General features: G+C 32.5%; 1 protein-coding gene across 1 annotated transcript in view; it reads right to left on the bottom strand.

Moving 5' to 3' along the window:
• The window catches only part of LOC143064564 (uncharacterized), a 90,050-nt gene that overhangs the window by 47,048 nt on the left and 21,686 nt on the right, over positions 1 to 21,316 (bottom strand). Inside the window, exons 7-28 of the mRNA XM_076237474.1 lie at positions 20,478 to 20,563; positions 19,354 to 19,412; positions 18,642 to 18,763; positions 18,121 to 18,211; positions 17,506 to 17,620; positions 16,999 to 17,173; positions 16,335 to 16,524; positions 15,932 to 16,140; positions 15,346 to 15,461; positions 14,622 to 14,848; positions 12,962 to 13,107; positions 12,124 to 12,300; positions 11,374 to 11,532; positions 10,482 to 10,624; positions 9,658 to 9,728; positions 8,554 to 8,720; positions 6,474 to 6,640; positions 5,032 to 5,221; positions 4,217 to 4,381; positions 2,152 to 2,331; positions 1,543 to 1,690; positions 243 to 320 (exon numbers count right to left, since the gene is read on the bottom strand). Of these exons, the coding sequence (XP_076093589.1) occupies positions 243 to 320; positions 1,543 to 1,690; positions 2,152 to 2,331; positions 4,217 to 4,381; positions 5,032 to 5,221; positions 6,474 to 6,640; positions 8,554 to 8,720; positions 9,658 to 9,728; positions 10,482 to 10,624; positions 11,374 to 11,532; positions 12,124 to 12,300; positions 12,962 to 13,107; positions 14,622 to 14,848; positions 15,346 to 15,461; positions 15,932 to 16,140; positions 16,335 to 16,524; positions 16,999 to 17,173; positions 17,506 to 17,620; positions 18,121 to 18,211; positions 18,642 to 18,763; positions 19,354 to 19,412; positions 20,478 to 20,563 (3,181 nt within the window). The remainder of the gene's footprint in view (positions 1 to 242; positions 321 to 1,542; positions 1,691 to 2,151; positions 2,332 to 4,216; positions 4,382 to 5,031; positions 5,222 to 6,473; positions 6,641 to 8,553; positions 8,721 to 9,657; positions 9,729 to 10,481; positions 10,625 to 11,373; positions 11,533 to 12,123; positions 12,301 to 12,961; positions 13,108 to 14,621; positions 14,849 to 15,345; positions 15,462 to 15,931; positions 16,141 to 16,334; positions 16,525 to 16,998; positions 17,174 to 17,505; positions 17,621 to 18,120; positions 18,212 to 18,641; positions 18,764 to 19,353; positions 19,413 to 20,477; positions 20,564 to 21,316) is intronic.

Below are 21,316 nucleotides of genomic sequence, written 5' to 3'. Positions count from 1 at the left end.
ACTTTAGAGTTGCAGGAATATATCTTTGTGTCAATAATTTTCAATACAAATGATGAAAACATCACTATATACTACCTAACATTGCATATTTAATTGAATTGAGTACAATATAGAATAGGGAATGTCATCAAAGAGACAACAACACGGCCAAAGCACAGATAACAGCCCACAGCCTTCAATACAGCAAAACAATTCCACACCCAGAGGCGGGCTTTAGCTGGCCCTTTAACAATAATACCTACCTTTCTTTCCATTTTTGGAGTCATCAGGTAAGTTGTTCTGATTAGCCTTAGTTTTCGAATACATTCCTTTTGGTTTACCTATAACAAAATATCATTATATCTAAGTTTAAAACATGTGTAAATATACATACTTTTTATGTATTATAATTGTAAAAATTGTTTATGCATGTGTACTCAAAACAGCACAAAAAAAATCAAATTTGAATATAAATGTAACATAATTTCTTCAAAGATTCTTTTATTTTTATAATCTTTGAAGAAATTATAACAGCAAACATTATGTAAACATCTTGGGAACTTTGTCATTCATAAATACTCTGCAATCATCAATAATGCATGTAATTCAAATTAAATGTCAGAAGCCCAAAATTCTAACTTTGTATTTCTAAGATTTCAAATGTAAAGAAGTTCACATAGCTGCTTATACTGCAATTTTTTATTTTCGGACTACACGAAATACGTCGGACCGTCGGACAAATCCGGTGAATAATGGATCGGTCTGGTAAAATTTTGTTGAATTCCTGTCCGAATGTCCAGTGTTTTTTTTTCATCGATTTTTCTAACATTCTAGCATAATTGCCAAATGATCTCAAATTCATTTTCATCTTTATTATTCATCACAGCGATGTTTATTTTGTTCAACCGCTAGCTTTATGCCGAAAATCGCCAACCAGTAATGTGTAAATCCGGGTAAAAACATATTGACTGTCAAAAACAACAATGGCTGCCATCGTTGGCACAACCGGAAATGTAAATAAAACCGGATCAGATTCTGGGAACGGATAAGGATAATTCCGGGTTTGCCGATTAAATACAATAAATGAATCAAAATCCAAGCAGATCACAAAATTCAGCTATGAAATATAAACACTAGAATTGAAAACCTAAAGATATATGAAAAAGAAAGAAGAAACAGGAAATAATATTTTATACAGAAACTCTAAATTATGTTTAGTTCACAAGCATTGTCAAAATCCAATAAAATGGGACATTACTCTTCACTGAAATGCATACATGCAATTGTGCACAACTTTCATAACAATATACCCTCTTGTTACATCATTTTGTTTTTGTGCATTTTGGGGAGGAGTAGGGCACAACAAAGTCATATGTTTGTTGCTTTTTGTCGGATAATATACAATTAGATGTAAAAAAAAAATGGTCTGGTAAAATTTCATTCGGTCTGGTAAAGCTAGGATGCTTACCAGACCGAATGTCCTGTAAAAATAAAATTCATTCGTGTAGTCTGTATTTTGATTTTTCCAAAATTTAAAAAATGATAAAAGCAGTTGAAACATACTTTTTATGGTCTCTGCTTCTGCTCCTGGGTCTTTACTAGGTGATGGTGCAGCAGGTGCTATAACTTTACTCTTGTCTAACTTAGGACTGGTGTTATTTTGTTTTCGTCCACCAAGTCCTACAATAACTCCAGCGGCTATTGTCTCAAACTGAAAATGAACATCAAACATTATAAATAAGTTAACTTTTGGCTTGTGTCGTTTAGAAGGTGTCAACCCTATTCCTAAACAACTCCAAATGCTGCCATCTCACAGAAAACACTACCAGTATGTAAATACACGCAACAACCTTTGCAGCTTACTTCACCTTTTGAGGTCGTAATCAATTCATTGATAATAAGGTTTCATTTCATTTTATCTGTTCTAAAAAATGCAAGATCTTATATGAATAACGGAATTGAAATAAATCTTGCCAGCACATTGCTCCCATGTTATAATGTCCCTAACTGTTGTGAATTACTCACTCATTGCCATTAATTCTATTTTTTTCAATATGTCCATGCTTTTCATATGAGTTTCTCGCTCAATACATTGTCACCCTTGTTTATTGTTAAAAATTAAGTTTGGTCCAAATGGTGGAATCATAAGGGGAGTGCTTTGTATTAACTTACCTTATAAACTAATTTGTAGTCATCACATATCTGTAGCCACTTTGGAATTTCAAAGAATCTTGGAGACAGGAACTTAGTAGGATCCACAGTTCCATTGCCTTTCATCATGGCAAAGTGGATACTGTTGAATGGATAACAAGGCGACTTTTTAGCAGTACCAATGGGAGCTCCTGCAGCAATCTATTAATAGCAAATGCATCATGTTATTTGGGTTCCAACAGATGGTATATGGAATCATTAATGGACAAACTTACAGCATGTAGACTCCATAACAGTTCAAACCAGAACTACAGCATGTAGACTCCATAGCAGTTCAAACCAGAACTACAGCATGTAGACTCCATAACAGTTCAAACCAGAACTACAGCATGTAGACTCCATAACAGTTTAAACCAGAACTACAGCATGTAGACTCCATAGCAGTTCAAACCAGAACTACAGCACATAGACTCCATAACAGTTCAAACCAGAACTACAGCATGTAGACTCCATAGCAGTTCAAACCAGAACTACAGCATGTAGACTCCATAACAGTTCAAACCAGAACTACAACATGTAGACTAGATAGCAGTTCAAACCAGAACTACACCATGTAGACTCCATAACAGTTCAAACCAGAACAACAGCATGTAGACTCCATAACAGTTCAAACCAGAACTACAGCATGTAGTCTCCATAGCAGTTCAAACCAGAACTACAGCATGTAAACTCCATAACAGTTCAAACCAGAACTACAGCATGTAGACTACATAACAGTTCAAACCAGAACTATAGCATGTAGACTACATTACAGTTCAAACCAGAACTTCAGCATGTAGACTCCATAACAGTTCAAACCAGAACTACAACATGTAGACTCCATAACAGTTCAAACCAGAACTACAGCATGTAGACTCCATAGCAGTTCAAACCAGAACTACAACATGTAGACTCCATAGCAGTTCAAACCAGAACTACAACATGTAGACTCCATAGCAGTTCAAACCAGAACTACAACATGTAGACTCCATAGCAGTTCAAACCAGAACTACAACATGTAGACTCCATAGCAGTTCAAACCAGAACTACAGCATGTAGACTCCATAGCAGTTCAAACCAGAACTACAGCATGTAGACTCCATAGCAGTTCAAACCAGAACTACAACATGTAGACTCCATAGCAGTTCAAACCAGAACTACAACATGTAGACTCCATAGCAGTTCAAACCAGAACTACAGCATGTAGACTCCATAGCAGTTCAAACCAGAACTACAGCATGTAGCTCCATAGCAGTTCAAACCAGAACTACAGCATGTAGACTCCATAGCAGTTCAAACCAGAACTACAGCATGTAAACTCTATAGCAGCTCAAACCAGAACTACAGCATGTAAACTCCATAGCAGCTCAAACCAGAACTACAGCATGTAAACTCCATAGCAGTTCAAACCAGAACTACAGCATGTAGACTCCATAGCAGTTCAAACCAGAACTACAACATGTAGACTCCATAGCAGTTCAAACCAGAACTACAGCATGTAAACTCCATAGCAGTTCAAACCAGAACTACAGCATGTAGACTCCAAAGCAGTTCAAACCAGAACATTAACTAAAAACTGTAGTGGAATCTTTACTATAATGGATCTTGTAATTATTTCAGGTAGTTTGGCAATTGAAACAAAATCAATTAAAAAAATATTTTATTAAATGCAGTTTCCATCATACTATTTTCACAAATATAATATAAAGTAAAGGTCACCATGCTTTTTGAAGCTACATGTTTCCAGAATTCTGCATATTATGTAAGGATTATACTTCTTATTTTAAGCACTACTATGGGCCTTGGTGACTGAGTGGTCTAAGTAGTTCAACTAAGTGTATCACTAGCCTGTCAAATCTGTGGTTGTCAGTTTCAGTCCCACACATGGCAGGTGTGATCACTAAGGAATTACGAATACATGTCACCAAATTATTTTCTTAGTAATTTTTAACAACAAAAATACAGTTAAATCTATCATAAAACTATATAGCAAGGTTATCTCCTTAAGGAAATAAGTTTGTCCAAACATATCAGCTAATTAACTTACCCTGTTTTCAATGTAAAGTTGGTCTGTTTGATGCAGAATAGTCCTATTGACATTAACACCGTTTACAATAATCTTTATTCCCTTTAAGGCAGCCGTGTTCGCCTCAATGATTACCTCATCAGGGTTATCTCCCTTATAAACAATTCCAGGAAAAGGAGCAACCACCTGTAACAAATATTTATAACTATAAGTTAAAGAAATTAACATATTTCACATTAAAACAAATAAAATATAATTTCATGATCACAAAGTATGCAAAGCCTATAATATCTGTAACGAAAACAAAAATAATCTAACATGGCCCTAGTGTATGATACTATATAACTTTACCGACCGTTTGAGACCCTCATGGGTAGTCAAGGTTGTTTTTAAAAAAAAACTCATCGACTATAACTTTTCACTTTTATAGACACTCCCCCATAAGTCAAGTACCACCCATATTCTGGATAATAGGAAATTTTTATATCCAAAAATTAAATATATTTGAATAAGAGTCAATCGTGTTGACATTGGTTTAATAAAAAAAATGTAACTCTTATGAAAAATATAAAAAAAGGCTTTATATGCTTTCTGCATTTAAAAGAGAACTTTCAATTTTACGTTAAAAATAACAGTTTAAAATCACAATAAAAAGTTTTAATTTGTTCATCATTTTCACTAGATTCAAATAATGATACAACTTTTCAAAAAACCATCAAGTATACATTTAACATCAAATAAGGTTAATTAACATCATTAATTCAACATCAAAGGACATACATGATAGGAAGTTTCTTTACTTTCTTCCCACATTAATTTGAATCGATTATACTTACGATCTTTCCAACATCAACTTCAAGGTCCACACCTTCTACAGCGTATTCTTTTTGGCCAGATTTTCCCATTGTTGAAGGATAAAAACCTTTTCCATTACAAGGCCCTGCATCTAATCTGTACAATCTTGGAAAGTCCTTGTGGCATTTGGGTCCAAAAAGTGTGTTAATGATAGACTGTCCAAATTCATATCTGAAATAATGTTAAATTGTGTCGTTAATATATGTATTTTATGAGATATTCACATGTGACTTCAGTGTTTTACCTTGTTATTAAAAGGTTAGCTATTCATGTCTACAATAAACAAAGATGAGCTTATTTCATGTCCTCAATACTGTACTTCAATAATCTTTTGGAAAATGTTTTATTAATTTTTATTATATGGCAATGATGACATGTTATGATATCAACCTGACATAGTAACTGACAATGATGACATGTTATGATATCAACCTGACATAGTAACTGACAATGATGACACGTTATGATATCAACCTGACATAGTAACTGACAATGATGACACTTTATGATATCAACCTGACATAGTAACTGACAACGATGACACGTTATGATATCAACCTGACATAGTAACTGACAATGATGACATGTTGTGATATCAACCTGACATAGTAACTGACAATGATGACATGTTATGATATCAACCTGACATAGTAACTGGCAATGATGACATGTTATGATATCAACCTGACATGTATAGTAACTGACAATGATGACATGTTATGATATCAACCTGACATAGTAACTGACAATGATGACATCATGGACATGTTATGATATCAACCTGACATAGTAACTGACAATGATGAAACGTTATGATATTAACCTGACATAGTAACTGACAATTACATGTTATGATATCAACCTGACATAGTAACTGACAATGATGAAACGTTATGATATTAACCTGACATAGTAACTGACAATTACATGTTATGATATCAACCTGACATAGTAACTGACAATGACATGTTATGATATCAACCTGACATAGTAACTGACAATGATGACATGTTATGATATTAACCTGACATAGTAACTGACAATGATGACATCATGGACATGTTATGATATCAACCTGACATAGTAACTGAATGTACAGAAATAGTCGGATTATATAGCTGTATTTATTTAATAATTTACACAATTTTATGAGGATAACAGAATTTATCTTACTTACTGGTTTAAATTTCTGGCCTTAACGTTGACAATTCGAAAAGATTACTGTAACCATCAGACTATTTTTCATTAATCATCAGTACTTACAAGCATCAAGACCTTTTTTATCCCTATGCTTTGTTTTAGGTAATGACAACCATTTTAGTTGGTTAGCACCCTAAGCTTGTAAGTCAAATCCCCTAACTATAAATAGATCTCCAAAAAGTTAAAACAAAAGTGTTTTCAACAGAACTGACATAAAACATACCCGTCTTTCAGTATTGAATATGCCTCTTTCACTTTTTTAACTAGACTAAAGAATTCCCCATATTTTTTCATAAATTTATCTGCCATTCCTCTCAGACCATCAAACGGTTCCAGAAGTTCATCGATAATATTAGTTAAATTATCAATGATCTGTTCTTTTATTTGTTGCTGTAAATAAAAAGAATAAAAATATTAAATAAGCTTTTAAATATATTATAAATATATTTGATGATGATGATGGATGGCAATTAAATGTCCAGAGGCTAATCTAATGCATATTCAGACATAAAAATGTTAATGCAATATGAATATTAGCTCTGCTTTGTTCTAACTTGACATTCTGACCCAGATTTTGTACATGCTAGTTCACAAGGTAACACTTTATAGGAAGATATTTCCCCCTATGCAGACACATAACACAAAATTCACAAATTATTGCATACATTTATTATTGAGTTTGTTGAATAACTGATGTAAATGTTATTTTAAGTTATTGCGATTTCAAGAAAAAGCGCTTCAAAATTTAAAATGAGGTTTATAATTTTTGTGACACCTATCATGTCATTTTGATAAGGGACTTTCACTTTTGAATTTTCCTTGGAGTTCGGTATTTTTGTTATTTTACTTTTTAAAGGAAGACAAGTGTTTGTTTAAGGTTCCACTAAAGTCAAAATATAGGACACTTCATAAACATCTAAACTTTGCCTGTATTTTTCAACCTATAATGAATAAAGTCTTAAACTATGAGAACATATGTTCATTTAAACATACTTAACATATACACACTTTGTAAATTGTAAATAAACTTGAAATTGTTATGTTGTGGCCAAACTGGTTCTTGGGGTGAACACTAAATTTTCAAAAAAATCTGGAGACCTGCGAGACCACCTAATTTGCTTAAAATTGATATGGACGAATACTGTTACATGTAATGCAGGGCAAGCTCATGTTGATTTGTCAATTTGTCACATACATATATGTTTTAATGGCATATTTGTCCAATTTCTGTATGGTACCTTCGATATTCCTTCACCTAGATACATGAAATTAACTGAAACTCAAAAACAATACATTTTTTTTTGTGTTCATTCATTAGAACAGTATATTCCTTTTCAGACTGCTGTATCTTTTTTATTATAAGAGATACAGAGACAGTTATTGCATGAAAAATACTCAGGAGAGCATGACCTGTAATGTAAGGCAATTATTTCAGTAAAATTTTTAACAGATTACCTGCATTTTCAGGTAATTAACAGGTAAAAGGTGTAATTTATTACATTTGTGTTGAATTTTGAATAAAAACTACTTTTAGTCTTCAGTTATTTTGTTGTTTTATCTCCCATATAATATAGAAGACACCAGTTGCGCATTCCGTAGCGTATTGCACTATACACAACATATTATATAATAGTGGCACAAATAATTGGCTCTGTCCTCAAAATTTTCAGTCACCTCTGTTTTCCCCCCTTTTTCTACGTCTCGTAATAATCAATCAAATCATATTTCCCACACGAATTGAATGTAATAAACACATTGAGATAACAAGAAACCTTTTAACTAATCCTCATTGTCAGTTTCGCCATAGAAATGCAAAAATATTTCCATATTTACAGCTTCGTTTCCGATTTCTGCCATTTGCATATGTCAAAATATGTTTTTATTTTCCTTCTATTTTCCTTCTACTGCATGATTTTACTATAAAAATTGCCGGGATTTCAAACGCAAATGAGACCTTGTATATCCTCGATTCATATGAGTAAAAATTAGAGAGGACCCGAATGAAAACCGAATGTTTAAAGAGTCCTGATGAAAAATCCATTGCTATTCACGGCATATGCCGCAAATAGCAGTGGCGGACGACGTACGTTATCGCGGCATATGCCGTGTATAGCTTTGAAAGGGTTAATATCAATTTTCAAGTCGTCTTTTCCTACCACACTTGAGGCATGCATACTTTCATGAGACCATAGAGATAGTTACAAGTAATTTAATTATAATTCTCTGATATCAGCTTTTTCGGAGACTCAAAATCTACCCAGTTCCCAGAGAATGACTTCATAGGACTGATAGGTCTAACTGACCTGTGAAACTTTTCCTTTCGTGAATTTTGCAACAGGATCATCTCCCTGAATTACAGTAGTTGCTATCCAGTTGGGTCCACCTGTTGCCAAGGCTTTTACAGCTTGTTGTGAAAGAGCCCAAATTTCTTCAAAAACTGTTGTAATGTCCCACCAGTATGGTTTTTCATCTGCAAAATAATAAATAGTTTAGTTAAAATTGACAGCTTATTCAACCAACTGTATTTTACTTACATACCTTTTAATTCAATTTAATTCAAACTTAATTGTCATATAAATCAACTTGCATGATTTGTGACTAAAACAAACAAAACATAGTATATAATAAATGACAAGAAGAAAGCATGAATAATCATAATAGACAAAATAATGAATACATATAATTATATAGTATAAAAGTATAATAGTTAACAGTTCAATAATGAGTACCCTACCCTTAGTACTAATGACTGCTTTATAAAGGAACCTATGCTTTCTACTTGTTTTTGTGTTGATGGACAGAGAATAAATTTCATTTTAGCATCATCATTTAGGTCTTTAGAATTTTCAATACAGTTTGCCTCAATCAATTTTTTAATAAAAGCTGGTCTTATGATGGAGTTTTTCCTGCAATGCAGAAGAAAATGTTACTCATCCTCAATTATAATGCAGGATTGACACAACCGGGAATTTTTAGGTGTCTCCCTTTTCAATCAGTAAATTATGATCTTAATATTACATCTATTTTCAAGTACATTAGAATTTAAACATGGATATATTTTGTCATTTTGTTTTAAAGCTTTATATAAAAGAAGTTTAATACTATTATCTATTTTTTCAAATTTCTGTTTACATAATAATCTCCCAGTCTCAAAAACTTGATTCACCTGAGCCATGCTTCAAAATGTTAATAGGAAAAAATATGACCCAGAAAAATAAATTTGAGCAATTATTTCTGGTTATCAGTGTCTGGTATTTTTAAGTGTTTTTTTTTATTATTTCAACATTGTTGTTAATCTTGACCTTAGTTTGACTGTGAATAAAGATGAATGGAGGATCAAATAAATTATTTTGTTCTGAGTCTGCATTTTTCGCAGGCCTTTTTCTTTTTTTTATAAATAAACTTACCTTTCAAGAAGAAGCAAGCTTCTTGTGTTTTATTCTTTGCATCTAGTAAGGCCTTTATAGACATAAAAATCCTGAAACAAAAATATGCAAATGAGGAGCAAATATGTAAATGAGGAACAAATACGTAATTATGGTCTTCCCTTTAAAAACTTCATTTGACACAATTTAAAAGTCTACCCTGATGACAGCAATACTTCAATACCAACATTGCAATTTTTTAAAGGTCATTAACTAATAAAATAAATAACATGATTAACTGACCTTTTAGAAAAAAACTATAACTTATAAATTCATATGTAAAAAAAATTGTATATAAGGCAGTTTCTATGTTAAATATAGAAATTTTAATTGTTTAAACCCTTTATTGGTACATATCTTAATAAGTCGACATTATCGAACACCAAAGCTTGAATATTATTAGGGATTACCCAAGGACAGGACAGACCTAGGCACAGACCAGGCGAAAACTGCTCCGTAGGCAAGGCATACACATGTATAACAAGGATCTCAAAATCATTTCTTAATTCTTTATGTGTGAAATAAGAATATTCAAAAGACCTTCGTAAAACAAAGACACCTCATTCAATATCAGGTATTAGAGAAGTAAAAGTAAATTCTTTTGCTTCTATCGTTTGAATCTGCTCTTTTCCATTCCCTTTTCTTTCTCGTCTGATATTTGATAAAATATTATAAGAATCAACCAAATCCCTTTTTCACTTGTATCAATATTTCATATATTTATATGCATTGCATTAGTTTTATGAATTGTTCTGGTAGTTCTACAGCCATAAAAATAGTAGCCTATTAAATTGGAGTCTACTCACTGTACAACACCTTTGCCGATCTTAGTTAAAGCTGTCTTAGGATCTTTCATAATGACCTTGAAACCATCAATGATATCAACGATACTTTCATAGATTAATTTGGCATTCTGTGGAATTATAACAGTGATGGTCTGAACCAATGTCTGAAAGATAATCAAAGTGTGATAGTGCTGGTAAAACCATTTGCCATATACTAAGTAATATACATGCAAGTACAAGATTAGTTCTGTTATCACAAGTCATAAATTAATTTTATTCCAAACAGTCTGCACCAAAAACCTTTTTAAGCCACTAAGTCCTTTGGGCTAGTAAGCTATCAGATTTTCATTGTGCAAAAATATTTTTTAGAACTATAAAATATAATTGCAATAACTCTCAATCACATTTTTTTTTTACATTCTCTGATTTGAGTATTTTTTTATTGGGGAATCAACAAGATTTAATTCGTAAAAAAATAAATTTAAGCATGTTGGTACCCTTTAAACTGGTAACTAGACGGATCAAGATTAAGGACTGGTTTCCGGTACCCTGTTGATACATTCTTTGAGAGGACTGTGCCCGATAGAGGGCGCTGAATTTTCTAAGTAAAGTGATTACAAATATTACAATCCCATTTAACATTGTGTTGGAGGAATTTTCCATCAAATTTTATTAATTTTCATTACAAAAATCAAGCAAAAACGTACTTTTACTTGATCTTAAAAGAACTATAGAATGAAAAACGTGTGCAGTCTATTTCAAAATGTCCGTACACGATAACAATAAAAGCAAGTGCTTTTAAAAATAAAACATAAATAAACTTGTTTCTTTTAAAAAAATTATTCAAAAAGTAAATAGCCTTTACATTACAGCTACTTTACAGTGAGATCATCTATATGTAACTTAAACTTACATTATAAAAGTTCATGATATCTGTTTTAACATCATTAAAGACTGTTGTTACTTTCACAATCAGATTTCTGAGGGGTCTTAAGAAGGGAGGTAACTCTTCCTCATCCAGTTGTCCTAACATTTTCATCACATTGGCTGCTTTGTCTCTAAGACCCCAAACCTGTTAAAAAATTTAAGACAAACATAAGAATCCTCAAATATAATTCTAATAAACTAGACATGTTAAAAATACTTGAATGTCAGATGAAGATACATGTACCGAACATTTGCACAGTCTATCACTATCATTACAAACCATATTGACAAATGTGTTTTCTTTGAATAAGATCTCTGAAATCTTGACCTTAAAAAAACAAAATCAGTCATTGACAATATAGATCAGAGTGCCTTATTCTTTGTATAAATCTGTTTTATTTTAACACTTGCCCACTGACAAAATATTATTTCTCTAAGGCAATGATCTAAAACTTTACTCAAAACTTGAACAAAAATCAGTAATTTATAAAATTTATGTCAAAATAATTTAATTTACAAACATTCCCTTCACCCCTTTCTGCCTGACTCTGCTGGAATTCGTTTTCTGGGTTTTCTGACTGTGTTAGTGTAAATTTATATAAGTTAAGACAAGTTAGACATATTTAAATTCTCATTATTTTTTCTCTAAAGAAAGTTGCGTAATTAAATAACTTGCACAATTTAGTAGGTTTACAGTTTTATTGTTCTTTCAGTTAACTCCATTTGGAATATTTACCTTGCCAGGTAACTCCTTCAAGGCATCTATGAATTCATTAACAATATCTTTGATGCTTATTTGACCACCAATCAGGTCTTTAAACAACCTCACTCCTGTCTCAATGCCATCAACAATCTCTTTCACTTTCTTGTCGAACTGAGTGGCCAATTGAATTATCTTCTTCATATCATTTTCCTAAAAAGAACAATAAAAAAATGTCCATGACAAGTCAAGATTATAACAATATAATTTTAGGGGGACAATTGTTGTTCTGAGCATTTTTATTTGGAAAAAAACATAATAACCAGAATGCACAAAATTCTATAGAATAGAAATGGAGTAAAGAATAAGTACGTTAAGTAAGTTTTATGTAGTTTTTTTTTCAATGAATGTACAGGATTTTCAGCAAATATAAAACTGTTGTCAAAATTTACATGTTTTAAAATAACTGAGGTCAAAATTAACATGAATAAGCAATCATAAATTACATAAAAAAAATGAAAAGATGATATCAAAACAGTGCGAATACATATGCCTACATATAACACTATAAAATACAATGTCCAAAAAATGTAAGTGATTCACAGTACAAGCTTTCAAAAAAATGCTTCTCTTGAACTTCATTCATTTGAAATCCATTTCATTTGAACTTTTGGTGGATAGTTGTCTCATTGGCAATCATACCACATCTCCTTATTTTTATATTCTTATCAATTTCTTTTCAAAATTGATCTCAATTCTCCTTCAAATATTAAGAACTACTGGAAATAAATTATATATTTTGTTAACCTCCAAAACAAAACAACTGTTACACTGACAGTGTCTGATAAACCATCAAAAGATTTATCCAACATACTTGTAAAATATTCAGATTGTACTGGGTGCCTCCTTTAAAACAAAGCCTGGCTACAAAGAAGTCCAAGTTGAAGTCCAAAATTCCAAGGAGTACTCTGGCATAGGCCTCATCGTGAACATTTATTCTCAAATGACCGCTTAAGGGCTCTACAAAAGATATTACATTAATGTTTTAAAAATACACATATTTTAGCTGAACTCTGACCTAAACTTCATATTGTCAAATACTCCTTATGGTATGTGATCTCCGTCTTTAACAAAGATGTGTCTAAGGGTATGTGATCTCTGCAGTATGAGAGGTCCCTAAACAAAGAAGTATGTAATCGCTATATTTCTAGGCAGAATAAAAACGGTGACAACTATACTTTCTAAGGGTATGTGATCTCTGCAGTATCAGAGGTCTTTAAACAAAGAGGTATGTAATCGCTATATTTCTAGGCAGAATAAAAACGGTGACAACTATACTTTCTAAGGGTATGTGATCTCTGCAGTATCAGAGGTCTTTAAACAAAGAGGTATGTAATCGCTATATTTCTAGGCAGAATAAAAACGGTGACAACTATACTTTCTAAGGGTATGTGATCTCTGCAGTATCAGAGGTCTTTAAACAAAGAGGTATGTAATCACTATATTTCTAGGCAGAATAAAAACGGTGACAACTATACTTTCTAAGGGTATGTGATCTCTGCAGTATCAGAGGTCTTTAAACAAAGAGGTATGCAATCGCTATATTTCTAGGAAGAATAAAAACAGTGACAACTATACTTTCTAAGGGTATGTGATCTCTGCAGTATAAGAGGTCTTTAAACAAAGAGGTATGTAATCGCTATATTTCTAGGCAGAATAAAAACGGTGACAACTATACTTTCTAAGGGTATGTGATCTCTGCAGTATGAAAGGTCTTTAAACAAAGAGGTATGTAATCGCTATATTTCTAGGCAGAATAAAAATGGTGACAACTATACTTTCTAAGGGTATGTGATCTCTGCAGTATTAGAGGTCCCTAAACAAAGAAGTATGTAATCGCTATATTTCTAGGCAGAATAAAAACTGTGACAACTATACTTTCTAAGGGTATGTGATCTCTGCAGTATCAGAGGTCTTTAAACAAAGAGGTATGTAATCGCTATATTTCTAGGAAGAATAAAAAACGGTGACAACTATACTTTCTAAGGGTATGTGATCTCTGCAGTATTAGAGGTCTTTAAACAAAGAGGTATGTAATCGCTATATTTCTAGGAAGAATAAAAACGGTGACAACTATACTTTCTAAGGGTATGTGATCTCTGCAGTATCAGAGGTCTTTAAACAAATAGGTATGTAATCGCTATATTTCTAGGCAGAATAAAAACTGTGACAACTATACTTTCTAAAGGTATGTGATCTCTGCAGTATCAGAGGTCTTTAAACAAAGAGGTATGTAATCGCTTTATTTCTAGGCAGAATAAAAACGGTGACAACTATACTTTCTAAGGGTATGTGATCTCTGCAGTATTAGAGGTCTTTAAACAAAGAGGTATGTAATCGCTATATTTCTAGGAAGAATAAAAACGGTGACAACTATACTTTTAAGGGTATGTGATCTCTGCAGTATCAGGTCTTTAACAAAGATGTGTATAATTAATTTATTTCTAGGCAGAATCAAAATAGAGACAACTTACCAATTTTCAGATCCAGCATGTTATACATGATGATACCAAATGCAGCACCTATAGATTCAGATCCTAACATTTTTCTCCAATCAACACTTGGGGCCTCAAGTCTAAAGTTTATCTTGGGAAACTTTTCCAGAAAACCCAGGTCTCGTTTTTCTCTGCGTTGAGGTGCTATTTCCATGATTCCAGACTCATAGGGGTCAATAATACCAGTTCCATTAACATCTTCTCGCCTGGATAAAAACATAAAAAATGAACAAAGACTTGAAAAAAAAATTTCTCCCAAGTTATAGGCACTTTTTGTTTTAATTCAACAATTTCAGTAATAAACCAACTAATTTTAAATAAACTGTGTGTATTGCTATGTGTTTGTTTTTCTACATTGGCTAGAGGTATAGGGGGAGGGTTGAGATCTCACAAAACATGTTTAACCCCGCCGCATTTTTGCGCCTGTCCCAAGTCAGGAGCCTCTCGCCTTTGATAGTCTTGTATGATTTTTAATTTTAGTTCATTTATATGTTTTGGAGTTAGATTGACGTCCATTTTCACTGAACTAGTACACATTTTTGGTTAGGGGCCAGCTGAAGCCCACCTATGGGTGCGGTATTTTCACGCTGTGTTGACCTATTGGTGCCTTCGGCTGTTTTCTGCTCTTTGGTTGGGTTGTTGTCTCTTTGACACATTCCCCTATTCCATTCTCAATTTTAATTTTCCTCATTCTTAAACTTACGCTTTTAGAGGTGTGATAATCCTAGCTTGAGGATGTGCCTGATACTGCAATAAAGCCTCGTAACGGACCTCATCGTTCTCATCATACATGGCAGCTTTATACATCTCATCGGCAGCCTGAAAAAAATGTTACAACTTATAGCCTTATGACCTATTTTTAGTTACATTTTCATGTATGTCAAGGTAATGACAACAACAATTTTATATGTCCATAATATGGATGGAGTTTATTTTGTTTTACTTTGGTAAACTGTTATACAATGAATAATCAGCTTAAAAATAATTTGGATCATGACTTGAGAACTGTTTCAAACAGGGAGACAACTGAAATTTATTGTTAGTGAATATTAAGATTTAAAATAATTCAATTTGTACTGTACAGGAATTAATTCTTTATATCTATTTTTTTATGAAAAGCATAGGTTTCATAGAAAACTTTGACACTAGAACAAATGAAAGGTAAAATTTAAGAAAATATTCATGTTTTTTTTTCAAACATTTTCCTGACCATGTAAGCTTATGCAAATTACAGAGTACGGTAAGTACAAAATTGTAGATTTTTTTTGTAAAACCTATATACAACTCACCATTTCATGTTCAAATTTCCTTAGAGCATGAACTCCAGCTCTTTTGATCCAAGCTGAGTTAGTTGAGTTGATATGTGATACAATATATTCAAAAGAGAAGTCCATCCTGGCATTTCCTAGTGTTTCTAACAGAATCACTCTCCAATGGTCGTAATCAATTTGTTCCTGTTCACTCTGAATGGCTCTTTTCTTTCTGTATTCAAACGGATCTAACAAAATATACAATATTTATGTGAAAAAATGTAAGCAGATTTAATCACTTCAACCCCTGCCCTATGACCCCTATTGTAGGGAAAAAATCCACTGAAAATTTATGAAAAGTATTAAGGAATTATCATTTCTTGCATTTAATAAATAAAATTAAAAAATATAGGAGGTTCAAAACACAAAACAAAGATATTACCATGTATTCCTAGCCATTGATGAACTCGTACAGTTATCCTGATAGCATCCTCTTGCCGACCCACTTTTGATAACTTGTGTGACACTGAGCCAAGACAGAGTAAGACCCTTTCAAGGAGATTCTCTTTATACATCTCTTCTGGGTGGTTCTCTTTGTTAAATACAAGGTCTTCCATTGCAGCTATAATATTCTGAAATAAGAAAGAATCAATCTTAAGTTTATATAACTTAACAGTGACTACTGTGGATTCATTATTACTCATGGGATATCAATCTTCGTGGATTCATTATTACTCATGGGATACCAATCTTCGTGGATTCATTATTACTCATGGGATACCAATCTTCTTGGATTCATTATTACTCATGGGATACCAATCTTGGTGGATTCATTATTACTCATGGGATACCAATCTTCGTGGATTCATTATTACTCATGGGATACTAATCTTTGTGGATTTCCTAGGTTCATCTGAACCACAAATTTAAATGTTCAATGTTTATTCTACAGGTTTAATTTAGGCAGATTTCAGTTTTACACAATGTTTTGATTCATATGTGTTTCAATGTATCATTTCTCCTTTATCATTTCAATGTCATAAATTGTTTTTCAACAGTTCTTTGGAAAAAAATAATTTATTATTTTGTGTAAGTACAATACATACATCATGTGGTGGGTTGTCTTTCCCTACAATGTGTGTCAGCAGCCTTAAGATAAGTGTAGTCTTAGGATGAGGACTCTTTAGAATATAATCTGCCAGGAGGTTCTCACTGAAGTTTGTATAGATGACCCCAAAGGCATCCAACATGACGTTCATTGCTCCTACATATCTTGAACGACTGAAAAAAACACATTTAAATAAAACTAAGGCAATTAATTCATTTGAACCAACCTTCTGCTAGTAAGGACAATTCATCCTTAAATGGGTTTTTGATTATATAAATAGTCATTACTTTTAGATGTAATTTAAAAATTAATCACAGTACCTAGCCATGACTAGACAATTCAATCAGAAATGCACAGGAAAATTCACCAAAACTTGTGTTCATTTATACAGTAATATTTTGGATTAAAAGTGTTTTAAGATAATGAAAATTTTTAATAACCTTAAAACTTAAATGGCTATATCTATGTCACAATGCAATTAAACTTTGAGAGGACTCAGACTTACTCTGATTTCAATTCTACGAAGTAGTAGTTAGCAAGCTTCACAAGTTCATCTTCAGGTATTGATTTAAGTACATCAACTATCTTGAAGAAACAAGCATTTGCTTCCAATGTACGACCTGTAAATAAATAGAACGTTTTTACACTTTATCTGTTGGAGGTGTACTGAATGATATCTTATGCAGGGAAAACATGGTTCATTTAATAGTTTAAATTTGACCTTAAGCCACTATATTAAAAGCAAAATCTTTAAGTGACTATTTTGATAAAAATCAAACTACAATAAAACCATTACTGAACTAAATTTATTTAAGTGATTTTACAATTTTTTCAGTCATAAAAAAGTATGTACATTAGTGACTGAATCAAGAGAAAATATGTGAATCAACAACCAAAGTTTGCTAAAATAGTTGCATCTGGTTCAAGCTCATACATTGTAAAGATTATTCACAAATTTCTGAAGGGCTCATTTACACATTTATGATCTGTCATTGTTCATCAGTGAGATCAAATTTATAAAATCAAATACTTATAGGGCTCTGTATCATTTATAGAATACGGGAAGGTGAAAAATCAGTCAAGATAATTATAATTTTTTCTATCATTAGGATATATTTACCATTTTCAGGTTGGGTCCACATACAGGTTATATTCCCTTTGATATACTGCCAAGCTTTAGCCCGGTCAAGCATGGATATTTTTCTTGTCATCTGAAAGAAGATATGATAAAATTCAACTATAAGACTATGGAAGCTGAATTATTTTTTAATTCACATATATATATTATTTGTTCTATAATGTCAGTGGATTAATTACTTGATTGTTATTGATGTCAAGAGGAAAATATTACATGTATATTCAGAACCAAAAAATCACTAAGTAGATTGTTCGAAGGGGATTAACCAGTTAAGTCTGGAGTTTTTTAATGCTTCTTGTAAAAGGGTGCATGTTGGGTTGAAAAGACTCATCAGTGAAGCTGAAATCAAAAATGTTAAAAGGGCCAAATACAGTACAAAGTTGAAGAGCATTAAGGACCCAAACTTCTGAAAGGTTTAGCCAAAAACAGCTAAGGCAATCTATTGCTGGGGTAGAAAAATTCAAAGTTATTATAAAGAATGATAAACAATGAAAGTTTGTGACCTTGGTTACATGGATTGTTGATTCTTCTAATCCAAGCATTGGTTTAGTGACAGCATCTCTTTCAAACCTTCTTGTCAGATAGGATAGTCTCCCTTTACTGATGGCTTTCATCTCAGGAAATTCTACGATATAAAATGATAGAATTTTGCTTATGAATTTAAAGTCAATTCATGCAGTTCTCTTTTTCACTCTGTTTCATGTCATTTAATCAACAGAAATAAAAATGGATTTTTGAGGGAACATCAATAAATTGGTTTAAATAAATAAATTCTCACAAAAGTTTAATATTTTATAAATAAAAGTTTATGGCAACAAATATGTTTTAGTGAGGCAGGTACAATATACCTTAAGACTCCCTTTTTATAAATTTGTTTGCCAGACAAGTTATATAAAAAAAATTATCAATCTCAAATAATCTTTTTTTTTATACTTTGTAGATTTCTCTGGAAGTATGAAATAATTTGAAAAAAATAATATTTCTGCAAAATTGAATATATGGAGCTTACAAAAGAACATTTTAACAGGAGAGCAAATATGCTTATATTTTATATATATGTATAGAAAAACTTTGGCAAGGTCAAAATGTGTAACCTCAACCAAATAATTTCAACAAAACTACAATTCATAAATGTGTCGTTAAACCTTTACTGTAAGTAGGTTATTGAAAGTAAATGATAACAGTCATGTTTTACTTTTTAAGTTCAATACATACTCATGGAACTGAATTCATTGACTGCTTTAATTTTCCTCATTCCATGCAGTGCATTAAACCTATAAGGGAAAATATATATCTTATACTTATTTCATGCAATTCTGTTCGGTTTTATATATAGTTTGTCATATTGAACCTAATTACTACTTTGTTTTGATCGTTTGCTAAATTTCCAGGGGGAAATATTTCAAGCACTTTCAGAATGACTAGAGGAATAAAATAAATAAATCCATACTATCATAATTTAACTCAGTACATGTATTAATAAACTGTTATCACAGAGATATGTCTCGCCTTTTTGTAATTTTGATAATGCAAATGTTGAAATTAAAATAGCAATACTTTAACATGCAAGTTATGTAAATATTCAAAGTCGATGAACCATGACTGAAGGTACATGGCTAAACAATCTCCATGGAAATGAGATGTGTCAATGCTAATACAACTGCATACCTAATACCATTGACTTATTATAAGTTGCTCCCTTTAAACAAACCAAAACAAACATTTAACTTGTAAACTATGTAAAAGTTTCAAAGCCAATGAACCATGATGAGGGGGTGGGGCTATATAATCTGCATGGAAACAATACATGCAAATGCCAATAAATTTGCATACCAAATATCATTGACTTAACATTAGCAGTTCATCTTAAACTGATCTAATCACAAACCAATACATGTAAACTAAGCAAAAGTTTCAAAGTCAATAGACAAAAACTGAGGGGGCGGGGCCCAATATTCACCATGGAAATGAGATGTGCTAATGCTTATACAGCTGAATATTAATTAACATTGGCCTACCACTAATGATTCCCCTTGAACTGACCTAATCACAAACTAATACATGTAAACTAAGCAAAATTTAAAAGTCAATAGACCTTGACTAAGGGGGCGGAGCCAAATAATCTCCATGGAAATGAGATATGCCAATGCTTATACAACTGTATACCAAATATCATTGACCTACCACTAGTGGTTCTCCAAAAACTAGACCAAATCACAAACTAATAAACTGTTGACGCCGCCGACAACGCAGAAAACAGCATACCCATGTCTCGCTTTTTGACTCTGTCAAGGTGAGACAAAAATCCTTTGATTTATGTCACAAGTACATTTACTTACTTTGCAGACGGTCTAGAAGGGGATATGAAATCTTCTTCTATTAAAACACTGTGTATAACTTCAAGGTCTTTGTGGTAATGCATCACCTGTAACAAGAAAAATTACATTTTTTCAAAGACCTGTTTAAAACCTATGATTGATTGATTGATTGGCATTTAACACCACTTTTAGCACTATTGTGCTATTACATGGTGGTCAGTTTTTTTTTAATGGAGGAAGCCAAAGTTCCCGGAGAGAACCACTGTCCTTTGGTAGGAAAACTGACAGTCCTGGTCAATTAAGAATGGAGTCCAGCACACCTGCCACATGCTTGGTTCAAACTCTCAACCTCAGAGTTGACAGGCTAGTGATATAGTAGTTCCACTACTTAGACCACTCAGCCACCTCCCCTTAAAGCCAATGGTAAATTGCTGATTTTTCCCAGATGTTAGGAACAAGATACTATTTTCCCCTTTGTCATGATGCTTATCTTGATTATTTTATCTTTAATGCTATTAACCCTTTCGCCGATGAGTCCCGGTTTACCGGGATTCACGCTTCAGACAGCTGACGATGAGTCCCGTTTTACCGGGATCGGAATACCTCTTTTTTGTGTTTCCCGCTTAAAACAGTGCAAACATGAGTTATCTTTCTTTGATGAATACCCGGATGAAAGTGTAAACATGACGCTTCCGTTTGTTGAAAACCGTGTCAAAATCAGAGGAAATTTACGGAATTTACGAGAATTTGAAATGAGGGAACATTTTTTTTGAAAGAATATGGAAGAATTGAAGCCAAACTAGTATACTTTTTTTGACAAAAAATGTCGTTTTAAGTACAAAACACTTGCAATGGACATC

Source organism: Mytilus galloprovincialis, chromosome 1, assembly GCF_965363235.1.
Source record: "Mytilus galloprovincialis chromosome 1, xbMytGall1.hap1.1, whole genome shotgun sequence".
Classification (NCBI taxonomy): Eukaryota; Metazoa; Mollusca; class Bivalvia; order Mytilida; family Mytilidae; genus Mytilus; species Mytilus galloprovincialis.
Note: the sequence above shows the minus strand (reverse complement) of the source record. Positions and strands in the feature narration are given on the sequence as shown.